The sequence below is a fragment of the Pseudorasbora parva genome, chromosome 1 (genome assembly GCF_024679245.1).
Source record: "Pseudorasbora parva isolate DD20220531a chromosome 1, ASM2467924v1, whole genome shotgun sequence".
In the NCBI taxonomy this organism is placed as follows: domain Eukaryota; kingdom Metazoa; phylum Chordata; class Actinopteri; order Cypriniformes; family Gobionidae; genus Pseudorasbora; species Pseudorasbora parva.
In genome coordinates, this window is record NC_090172.1 from 8,895,769 (window position 1) to 8,908,406 (window position 12,638).

The 12,638-nt window shown below is 42.9% G+C and overlaps 1 protein-coding gene across 1 annotated transcript; it reads left to right on the forward strand.

The window, feature by feature from the left end:
• Positions 1–732: 732 nt before the first annotated feature.
• On the forward strand, positions 733–8,187 carry LOC137082607 (uncharacterized). Its single transcript, XM_067447902.1, has 2 exons — positions 733–985; positions 1,572–8,187. The coding sequence occupies exon 2, from the start codon at positions 1,861–1,863 to the stop codon at positions 8,185–8,187; it is 6,327 nt and encodes a 2,108-aa protein (XP_067304003.1). The 5' UTR covers positions 733–985; positions 1,572–1,860.
• Positions 8,188–12,638: the final 4,451 nt, after the last annotated feature.

The following is a 12,638-nucleotide window of genomic DNA, read 5'->3' on the forward strand; positions in this document are numbered from 1 at the left end:
AGAAGCGGTGAACAGACAACGCCAGAGTCCTCTCCCCCACGTTGCCTAGCAACTAATGTAATGTAAACCCAAAAAGCTAAGTAGTTTCTTAAATTTGATAATTAATCTGCTATGTCATTTCATGTCTGTTTATGACAGGTTATGTTGTCTTGGTAATGTCAAGTTGTCATGACAAAGACACTGACAGGTTATGATGTATTGGTTTATGTCAAGTTGTCATAACAAAGACAACTCCGAAATGTCATCATTGCATTAAAAATGACATAATTAAGCGAATGACACTTAATGACAGTTGTCATAAACATGCATAAAAACTCCTTCATATTCATGACACGTGTCATGTCATGATTATGAAGGTGTCATGTCAGTCTTATGCACACCCCTTCAAGTAAAGTGTTACCAAACATATATAATAAACTATTATATTTGTAAGTTAAAAAAAAAATGTAAACACCTGTAGAAACTACGAAAACAGCCTCTATAAAAGTGATTTATATTCTGCAGTATTAATTTAAGTAATATAGCAACATATTTAATAAATGTTTCTTCCAAAACACCATATTTCTTCACTTAGCTGCAATGTAAATTGTGGTTCTGCTAAAGTGAAACACTTGTGTGTTGCCGTTTTCCACTTTACCTTGTCATGAATACATGCTCGCGGTTGTTTTCAGCTGATTCATCACAGAACCTGTAATGTTTCCATATCATACGATTGTATACATGTTCGGTTCTTTGGGTCACTAAAATAAATAAATAATAATAGTGGTAAAATTCATGGTTATAAAAAGTCTACTTAAAATATTGGGAACAGTAGGATTTATTTAAGCAAAAAATATATAATATATTTACATCATAATGATTATTTTGTTGCGCGATGGTAATTTGGGTATCAGCATGCGCAGTTGCGCCGGAAGCTTCTTTATAAACATACAGAGTAACGTCTATTGTTATTCACAACCCATCATCAGGAGCACACAGCCCGTTGGTATGTAGCGAATTTAGAACCTTTTGAAAGTTCATCATAAGCTACGGTCTGCTGTACTTTAATTCAGGAATGTGTAAAGTTTCATACTTGTGTAATTATCAACATTGGCTGCGTTTAGTCCGTGCTGAGAGACTTGATTCATAGTTAGGTTAGCGCGTGTACTGTTCAGTTCTCTGGGTTGCGATATGTTGGAACGCAGGATAATTCACAAATTACCAAGTGAACAAATGTAACAGACGGTTGTGTGGTAGGCAAAGGAGTTGCATCAATACAGTAAAGCATTGAGCTTCAGTGTTATAATGATTAATGCACTTTACCCGCTGACTCGTGTGATAGTTATACTCTGCGCACGAGCGCTGCGCAGATGCGATGCGCAGTAGCGCTGCGCCGCTATGCGTGATGGGAAATGTAGTTTCTGCGGTGTCTATACAGCTGTGTAGGACTGTATAGGAGATTATATTATAGTGTAATCTTATTTACAGCAGAAATAGACCTAGTTATTTTATTGTAACTACTTCATGGTTGTTTATTTTGCATTATATGTTCAATGGATATATTTGTAACACTGTTTTATTTCTTATTTCAGGTTTATGACCTGTGGTCAGTTGTATAAATAAAACAAAAATACAAGACTAATGACAAACACGAGTCGTGCCATGTGTGCTGCCTGTTGCTAGCCCATTCGGATGGCTGAAAATTTAAAAAGATCCGAACAGTCATAAACCATGTTTAGGCCTGCCACTCAAACATTGTGGCCCTGTTCTGAAGACCAGAAAAATAAATCAGTGACTGGTTACCTTATCTAGTTAAGCTAAAAGCCCATCTATACGGCCTATTCACTTGCTAGTCTGCAAACTAAGAAGCAAATTAACAAGATGGCAGAAAAGGAGACAATAGAGAGGTTACGGCAGAAGCGTTCAGCAGCCCAGACTGCGTTCACTAAAAGAGCCAATCATCTCACCTCCAGGGCCAATGCGCTAGAAGAAAGGGATCTAAAGGCTGAGTGGAGAGAGTTCAAAGGAGATCATACCAGAGTAGAAGATGCAGGATTTGATTTTGCTATGGCCCTACGAGAATTAGAAGACGAAGAGGCCACAAAAAAGGCAGATCAGGTTGACGAGAAAACATTGGAATGCAATCACAAGTTTGATGCAGTTAAACACCTCATCCAAAACAGCTTCTGGACCAGATTTGCTGAGGAGCAAATCTCCACCCTCGTTAAAGAGGCTAACTCAGCCCTCGATCAGGCCGAAGCAACTGACCATATGCAGCTGTCTAGGAAGGAGTGTGAACTGATAAATAGAAACTTAGAACGAGAGGTCTGTGAAGTCAACAGGCTAGTAATTGAGTGGACAGAAATGATTCCTCATGCCGCACTAACGGAATCTAGAGACCGTAGCAGGATGATGAGAAAGCGACAAGAGAGACTGTGGGATAAGTGGGCATGGCAACGCAGCACTTGGTCTGAAGATGAAGAGGAGCAGAAAGAACTGGTGAAACTGAAAGTTACTGGGAAGAAAGACGAGGACGAGGAAAGCCAGACCGGTGAGCAAGCCGCCGCGTCTATTAGTTCTTCTCCTAACCGTAAACTGTCCTATCCCGTAGACCGTCACATCCCTATTAGCGAAGTTCGGCATGACCCACCCATCGCTCCCACCTATCTCAGTTATGGTGGACTTCCAAATGCTACAAGCACGCAATTGCAAGTCCAAGGTGCTCCCAACATGTACCCAGGGCCTTTCAATTTCAAGCCCCAAATCATGCTGGAACGTGCGCGCCTGCCTACATTCTTTGGTAACATGAGAGATTACTACCGTTGGAAAGCTGAATGGGAGGACCTTCAGCAGCTGGGGAACCCTCATGGTTTGGAAAATATAAAAAAGTTCCATCTTATAGGAAGTTTAGATGACAAAGTCAAAAGAGAACTCGTCTTGTCTAGCTGTGGATCTGCTACAGATGTGTTCAGGCTCCTGGACAACAAATATGGAAACAAGCCGAAAATAGTGCTACTTATCTCAAAAGAAGTACATGACCTACCACCTGTAAGGGGAAACAGCCCTAGAAAGACGATCGAACTAATTCAAGCTGTGGAGAGAGCTCTTCGTGACCTCCAAGTCCTGGGGGAAGAAGATGCTGTGAAAAATCGGTTAGTAGCACAGTCGATTGAGAGTAAGTTACCAGACTCCCTGAAAGAAAAGTGGCTAACTTATAAGAACGACCCTGCAAGCGGCTTTTCACCCAGAAATCACTTCGATTGTCTAATGGTGTACCTGAAAAAACAGGAAGACATTCTTGAAGAGTTAGATCAACTGCAGCCTAGCTCAAAAGACTATACTGAGAGGTCACAGGAAAAGAGTAGAGAAAAGAAGGCATTTACCAAGGCTACATCAATCCAAAAGGGCTCTCAACCTAGTTCATGCATAACCTGTGGAGACGAAAAGCACGCAGGTAGATTGTTTGCATGCAAAGCCTTCAAGAAGCTCAACCTGTCAAGCAAGAAAGCTCAGTTAAAGAAGTCAGGAGTATGCCTCAAATGTTTGCGCATCCATAATGAGGATGGCTGCTGCACTGAAAGGTTTCTATGCTCAAAAGAAGACTGTCAGAAAGGAGGGTCCTCAGACCACAACTACTTACTCTGCCCGTTGCCACAGACGAAAAAGAATGATAAAAAGAATGAAGAGCAATGCAAAGTGAGAGTAGAGACAAAGAGACTTGGATTGACAGACAAACAAGAGGAGGTTCTTGCCAAGCTCTCTCCAGAGCTAAAAGCAGAGGTCAAAGAAGCTTTCTCGAATAAGATTTCAACAACAGTGTGCACTAGTTCAAATAGTGAGCCAAAAGAGTACCCCGTAGTAATGATGCTACTCTCCGTGACGACTAACTCGGGTCAGCTAATCGGTACACTAATCGATCTTGCTTCAGATACCAATTATATATCAAATGAAGCCGCTGAGCGTCTTAAGCTGAAAGGCGAAGACATCAAGCTGATTGTGCAAGGAGTTGGAGGAATGGAGAAGATAGTTGCTACCAGAAGGTATACTCTGAGAATAAGAGTAAAAACACAGAAGGGTACAGTGGCGGAGCACAAGCTCCTATGTTACGGCCTGGAGAACATTGCGAAAGTGAACCAAGCAGTCACACCACAGCAACTACTGAAATTCTTTCCTAACATCGCCGCTCACGACTTGGTCCGCCCTGAGAAGATCGACCTTCTAATAAGTCATAGGGAAGGTCGCCTGGTCCCACAGCCAATCAAAGTGGAAGGAGACCTCGTCCTCTGGGATGGTCCTCTGGGAATAACGGTCGGTGGAGCTCATCCTGACCTCTTTGAGCAAGTAGACTTAGCGGTGCACAGGTCCGAAACTCATTTTGCACGTTCTATGAGATCAGCTTCAAAGGCTTATAAAGAAGTCCTTGTTGACCCAACTGAACTTGCCAATGCTAAAGTAGTTAATGGAGGAACAATCCTCAGGAGTACTTTGGTCACCAACAAAGAAATGTTTGATTGGTTCAAGTGGGACAGCGTCGGTGCTGCCTGCGACCCTCAATGCGGTGGCTGCAAATGCGGTAGATGTCCCCCTGGTGGTAAAGAAATGACACTAGGAGAGGAAAGAGAAATAGAAAAGATCAAAGAATGCCTCACCTATGTGCAAGCCGACAAGCACAGCAAGTCTCCTCACTGGGACGCAACTTATCCATGGAAAGGAGATCCTGCGACACTGCCAGACAACCGACGTGCAGTGGAGGCAACTTTCCTCAATACTGAGAAACGCCTCGAGAGGGAGCCGGAATGGAAGGCTGCGTACAGGGAGCAAATCCACGAGATGATCTCTAGGGGAGCTGCCGTCAAACTCACTCAAGAAGAACTTGATAGCTGGAAGGGGCCGAAGTGGTACATCAGCCATTTAATCGCACCAAATCCACACTCCTCCTCTACCCCTGTAAGAATTGTATGGAACAGCAGCCAAGAGTTCTGCGGGGTGAGTTTAAATGACCTTTTGTACAAAGGCCCAGACGTCCTCAATCAGATCAGAGGAGTCCTTCTAAGATTCAGGACTGGATTGTACGCCGCCTTAGGCGACGTGAAGAAAATGTATAACTCTGTTTGGCTTAAAGACGAAGAAGTTCATCTTCATCGATTCCTTTGGAGAGACAACCCAGAGGATGAGATTCAAACCTTCGCTGTCGTCAGAGTTAACATCGGTGATAAACCTGCTGGTTGTATTGCCCAGGTCGCTATGAGGGAGACTGCTAATCTTCCACAGTTTGCAGCCATGGTTGAAGAACGGCGTGTTCTGGTAGAAGACAGCTATGTCGATGACATATTAACATCCCACAATGACATCAAAACACTGGAAAAGATCACCAACGGAGTTGAAAAGATCTTGGAGGCTGGAGGCTTCTCCTTAAAGCCGTGGGTTTTGACAGCCCAAAGTGGGAGGTTAGAAACCGCAGTTAACTCCAGTAACAGTGAGAAAACTTTGTCTGCACCTAAGACTCTTGTGTTGCCTAATCAGATGCGAGACGAAGAAAGTAAAGCACTGGGTGTCGGCTACGAACCAGAGACCGACAAACTTCGGGTGTTGACGTCCATCAATTTCTCAAAGAAGCGAGGCAAGATGAGGACGGAAATTGATTTGAAGGAAGAGGAAGTAAGAAGTGGAACTCCAAACCCCTTAACTCGTCGAGTACTTCTAAGTCAGGTCGCTGGGTTCTACGACCCTATCGGTTTGGGCACTCCAGCAAAGCAGAAAGGAGTAATGCTTGTAAGGGAATCCTACCAAGAAGCAAGTATAGGTAATCCAACTAAAGATACTTGGGATGACCCACTGTCGCAAAAAATCCGGGAGGCTGCTATTAGACTCTTTGAAGAGTACGTGAGACTTGGCAAGATTAAGTTTGGAAGAAGTCTCACACCTTTTGGAGCCATGGGCTGCCCTATGGGTGTCACGTTTTCGGATGGGAGTGAGGCTTCCTACGGCGCCGTGCTTTATCTCCGCTGGGAAACACAAAGAGGAGTTGTTGTGAGGTTTGTTGAATCGAAAGCCAAACTTACTCCTCTCAACCAGAAAGGGGACGTAATCAAGGCAGAGTTATGTGGCGCTGTCTTCGCAACCCGGTTGAAAAGGTATTTTGAGAAGCACTGCCGCCTTGAGGTCAAACGCTGGGTCCACTTCGTGGATAGCCTAACTATCTTAGGGGCAATCCAGAAGGATAGTTATGGCTACCAAACATTCTTCTCCAACCGAATCGGTGAAATACAGATGGCTGGGCCAGTGGACGACTGGAGGTGGGTTGACGGCAATCTCAACATTTCTGACATCGTCACTAGGGGAGCAACTCCTGAAGAGCTCGATGAAGAGTCAGAATGGCAACAAGGCCCTGAATTCCTAAAAAGACCTGAAGCTGAATGGCCTGTGAAGATGGCCAGCGAAATTGTGACCAAAGTTGCTGATAAGGTGAAAAGGCTACAAAGAAAAGCATTCTCAGCTGTAACCACTAGAGCTCAATCGCAAAAGATTGCAAGACCCTGCAGCACTGATAATGGCGCTAACGTTGGAGTTAATATACTACAACCACTGCCTGAAGACCAAGGTCCAACTCAAGCAGTAGAAAGGCAGAGAAGGAAACTTTGGAGTGTGGCTCTTGTGCGCCTGGTGGAGCCCAAACGTTTCAGTATTTTATCAAAACTATGTGGAACTGTCGCTTGGGTTCGACGAGCTGCAGAATCTTGGCTAAGTTTGAAGAACCGAGCCTTGAATTCAGCAAAGTGGGAGGCAAATAGTTCTAAGCTATCTGTAGAAGAGAGAACAGTTGCTTTTCAAGACTTAGCCCTTGCTGCCCAGGACGGCTTGAACTTTAAGACTACAGCCTTGAACCGCCTAGTTGTAACTAAAGATGGAAACACAGGACTCTTGCTCTGTGGCGGTAGAGTACAATCTTGGAGTGAAGACCGTAGAGCAATACCATTGATTCCTTTCCAGTCATGGTTGGGGACTTTGCTGGCTAGAGAAGCTCACAAGGCCAACCATGAAGGTGTTGCTGCTACACTGTTACGTACGAGAAGAAAAGCTTGGGTCATAGAAGGCCGAAGGACAGTCAAGAAGATTATGAACGAGTGCGTTACTTGCAAGAAGCAAAGAGCAAAGCTATGCCAACAAGTAATGAGCGACCTTCCTCATGAGCGTACTAGCAGAGCAAACCCTTTTGAGTACACCACATTGGACCTTTTCGGTCCCTTCGAGGTCAGAGATGCAGTAAAGAAACGGACCAAGAAAAAGGTTTGGGGAGTTGTGTATTGTTGTATGGCTTCCAGAGCCATCCACGCGGACCTTGTTGACGACTTGTCTGCCGAGAGCTTTCTTCAAGCCTACTCCAGATTCACTGCCCTGAGGGGGCACCCTCGGAAGTTATGGTCTGACAGAGGCACAAATTTCATAGGTGCCAAGTCAGCTCTGAGAGATCTACACAAGCATTTAGCATGCTTAGAGAAGGTGGCTGTTGAGGACATAGCAGCAAAAAATGGAACGAAATGGCAGTGGGCTTTCCATCCTGCGGACTCGCCCCACAGAAATGGAGCGGCCGAGGCAGCTGTTAAACTTATCAAAAGAGCTCTCAATAGTCTCGGCGGAACGACCGGTAGCTACACCTGGGGGGAGTTCCAGACTCTTCTCTACTCAGCAGCCAACTTAACTAACGAAAGACCCATCGACGCCAAGGCGCAAGAGCAAGAAGATGCAGTAGAGTACTTGACTCCTAACTCCCTCATCCTGGGACGCACTGGACAAAGAGGAGATATGCACTGTGTTGACTTGGAAACTCACTCCTGGCGTAGATTGAGGGCTATTCAAGCGGGAGTTGACAAATTCTGGTCAAAGTGGAGTGAACTAGCGGGACCAAACTTGTTTATCCGGCATAAGTGGCACAGAGTGGAAAGAAGTGTCCGGGTTGGAGATCTGGTTTGGATCGCAGACCAGAATGCCTTAAGAGGGCAGTTCCGGCTCGGTCGAATCGTTGTCACCTATCCGGACAAGTTTGGAGTGGTCCGGGATGCTGACGTGGCGACCTGTATAGGCCTTCCTGCCCCCCTTGTTGCTAGGACCCAGGCAAAAGATTCTACCTTACTTTCTACTATCATTCTTCGCAGGGATGTGCGGAGACTGGTCGTATTGATTCCTGTTGAGGACCAGCACAAAGTATAAAGTCCTTACCAATGGGTACCCAAGAGACACTTATTGTTTAGGTAGTGGGTAACCCTGGAAGGCGGCTGAGTGGTTCAAGGGCAAACCTACACTCAGTAGGAGGCAAGGTGGTGGTGCCTACCTCCTTAGAGAGTACTTTTGAGCAAATGATAACATTAGAAAGCATTTGTTAATTCTGTGTATGCTGCTAAACTTGACTTTTAAGTTGTTGTTTCTACTGTGAAAAGTCATGTTACTTTGTAGTGGCCTCCTTGGATTTGCATCAGTCGGCCAAGTGGGAGGTGTTCGGTTCTTTGGGTCACTAAAATAAATAAATAATAATAGTGGTAAAATTCATGGTTATAAAAAGTCTACTTAAAATATTGGGAACAGTAGGATTTATTTAAGCAAAAAATATATAATATATTTACATCATAATGATTATTTTGTTGCGCGATGGTAATTTGGGTATCAGCATGCGCAGTTGCGCCGGAAGCTTCTTTATAAACATACAGAGTAACGTCTATTGTTATTCACAACCCATCATCAGGAGCACACAGCCCGTTGGTATGTAGCGAATTTAGAACCTTTTGAAAGTTCATCATAAGCTACGGTCTGCTGTACTTTAATTCAGGAATGTGTAAAGTTTCATACTTGTGTAATTATCAACATTGGCTGCGTTTAGTCCGTGCTGAGAGACTTGATTCATAGTTAGGTTAGCGCGTGTACTGTTCAGTTCTCTGGGTTGCGATATGTTGGAACGCAGGATAATTCACAAATTACCAAGTGAACAAATGTAACAGACGGTTGTGTGGTAGGCAAAGGAGTTGCATCAATACAGTAAAGCATTGAGCTTCAGTGTTATAATGATTAATGCACTTTACCCGCTGACTCGTGTGATAGTTATACTCTGCGCACGAGCGCTGCGCAGATGCGATGCGCAGTAGCGCTGCGCCGCTATGCGTGATGGGAAATGTAGTTTCTGCGGTGTCTATACAGCTGTGTAGGACTGTATAGGAGATTATATTATAGTGTAATCTTATTTACAGCAGAAATAGACCTAGTTATTTTATTGTAACTACTTCATGGTTGTTTATTTTGCATTATATGTTCAATGGATATATTTGTAACACTGTTTTATTTCTTATTTCAGGTTTATGACCTGTGGTCAGTTGTATAAATAAAACAAAAATACAAGACTAATGACAAACACGAGTCGTGCCATGTGTGCTGCCTGTTGCTAGCCCATTCGGATGGCTGAAAATTTAAAAAGATCCGAACAATACAACTAAATTCGGAGTCAAAGTGCCGTATAGAGCAGCATTTAAACGCATAGTACGTTCGTCAGCGGCTGCGCTGTGCGGAATCTGCGGATATTCACCTTTGCAGTTCCATGCGCTCAAATAATAAATAAATAAATAGAAAAAAGCGCCTAATATGGAGGGGAGGTCTCTCTCACTTCGGCTTGGTCAGAAGACAAACCAATGGGCCGCTGTCGCTGCATGTTGTCAGTGGTAAAAAAAAAAAAAAAACACCACTGGCCCCACAGTGCGTCGGCCCACCGGGCAAATGCCCGGTATGCCAGATTACCAGTCCAGCCCTGGAGAAAGTTGACATCTATTGGAATGGATGCTGTGTCTGAATGAGTTAGAGAGACCTGAGACTTATGTTTCTCTGTAAGTCACTTTTTTGCAGCTGAAAATATTGGCTGGAACTGAAGCTGCTAGCTGCTGCCCCATCCTCTTTCAGCATACGTCAGCGGCCGGCCTCAGTGACTCGCCACCGATGTCAGACTGGGGTTTTTCCTCCTGGGAAATAAAAATCAACAAGAATGAATCAACAAAGTTAGGGCACTTGAACTCTTTAAAGAGCCAGACCCCGCAACGACCAACATGTGTGCACAGACGTCACAACAAACCAACTATATAGTTAATTTATAGCTCAGTGGAACAACAAACAGCTCAAGTTTTACCTCTTATAGTCATCTGTTTCTTGTAGTCTACTAACTATAGGCTGTTGAACAAATAAAGTCATTCACATCCTACATGGTTAGAATAAGTAAATTACAGCTTAAGGGAATATAAAACCCTTTGACTGAATTTGATTAAAACCATTCCACATATGGAGTTGAGTTAAACTGACATCGGGATACAACTTCTTATTATAGTTTTTGTGAAAGTGTTGATGTTTTAGTCTCAGTTGGGGGAAAGCGAAGTGGAAAAAAGCGGGTATCATGTCCTGGTCTTGTCTTTGTTCCTTAATGCCAGTGCAGAAGGCCTAGAGAGACTGAGTCTCTTGTGGGTCAAGTAATCTTGCTTTACTACCAGCCATGTTCTTTCAGTCTGGGAGAGAAACCTTTCCCAGAACCTTTCCGATCAGACTCACTGTATTACGCATGTGCTGAAGTTGTACAACTCAACCGTACATTGCAAGCTTATCAAAAATATAACAGGGAGTCATTACCTAAACCAACTGGCATGTGTGTTGGCAAGATCGGCCACCCTACAAAGACTATATCACAACTGCACATTTGTCATGATATGAGAACGTTTTCCTATGATTCCAGTTTAATGACGATCATAATCTTTCTCGGAATATAATCCTTTGGATGATAAGAGGGTATTTCCAATGAGTCACAGATTGACGTGTACATAGAAGTGTTGTTGTAATGTCATATATTAAGGGTGAGAAATATTACACAGAAGACATATTGTGGTTTCTGTGTTTGGGTTATGCATTAATCAAGTGTCTTACCATTTTTTTAATTAAGAAAATGGGGCTTTAATGTACTGTGCTGTGATAGTGAGATGTTTAATCCTTGAGAGGATATCAAATAGGTAAATTACATTGTTGTTAGTTACCAGCGTCTGCTTGTGTTTTGTATAACATGACCTGACATGACTTACGGTAAGCTAAATACTGTAAATACACTTAAAATAAATAATCATTTTCAAAATATGGTGGCAAACATGTACCTTGACCTTTCAATAAAGACTCCAAAAAGTCACAAAACTTCAGGTAAAGCATTAGTGTAAGTGTCAAGTACAAGTGTCAAGTATCAACCAGTTAATCAATCAGTTGACCAGCTGGCCAATCAGTCGACCAACTGACCAGCAAACCAATTTAACAAGCATCTAGTGCAAGCGTGCAATCAATCAAATGATCGGCCAATCAATCAATAGTTCGATCCAATCAATCAATCAGCCAACCAATTGACCAAACATCAGTCCAAGTGTGCAATCAATCAAGCGACCAACCAACAAATCAATCAAACAATCAATCACTTAATTAATTAATCGACCAACCACCAGACCAATCAATAGACCAATCAATCGACATAGCATCAGTGTAAGTGTGCAATCAATGAATCAATCAAATGATTAATCGACCAACCAGTCAATCAATTGATCAACCAATAAATCGACTAATCAATCAATCAATCAATCAATTCAACCAATCAGTCAACCAATCCTAGCGTCAGTGCAAGTGTGGAATCAATTAATACAATTATTGAACGACCAACCAACAAATCAGTTCTCCTCTGAACAATAACCGAATAGTCTATGATTATGATTTAGGCAAACATTACAAGTCAGAAGACATATGAGATCAGAACATTCAGATTATTTGTCCAGTTCCATCTGGTTGAAGATTGGAGTCATCACACTGGAGACTTGTTTGTCGATGAGGCCTTCACAGGGGAGGGTCTAGTTGACACGATCTCTTCAGACACTTTGGGGATGCGTTGTGGTTGTGTCTACGTGCAGGTCCACCATCAGATCTGGATACGGCCCAGATCCGGTTGACTACAGTAAACAGATAAGTAGTGTTAAAATTTAAAGGACAATTATTTTATGGTATAATGTATTGGATATCTATAATGTATGTATGTTTTGAGATGCTTATAATGTAATTTTTATTGTAGTACTGCAGAAAATCAATTTAGCTCAAACCACGCTGTCTTTTACAACATTTTAACAGTAAAAATAACACAAAGCACAAAGTTAAAAACAAGTGCTGTTGGTACTGAGAAGCATCTCCATCAAACAGTTTACAGTTAACTCATCTCATGTTTTTTTTGCAGAGTCATTCTGGGTTATGCAGTATCCATTAAATGAAATGTGTTCGTATGTGATGCTCTCTGGAAGGACATTTATATAGTTTTCTCTGTTTGAACTTTAATGGGTGAACTTCATTATGTACACTCACAGCAACTGTCATACAAACACTGCAGTGGACCTGAACTAGAAGGAAGAAGTGGTATCTGAGCCTTTCAGAGCCCATCCTGCAGACGCCAACATAATCTTCTGAGAATCTCATGCATATGGTGGCAATAAAAGACTTGACAGCCATCAACAGCACCTCACAATAAGCCACCACACCATCAATGGTCCAAAACATTGCTGAGATTCAGCTTGTTGTCTTAAGTAGTGTGTACTCAGTAGTGTGTGTGGGACTATGCGCATTAGCAA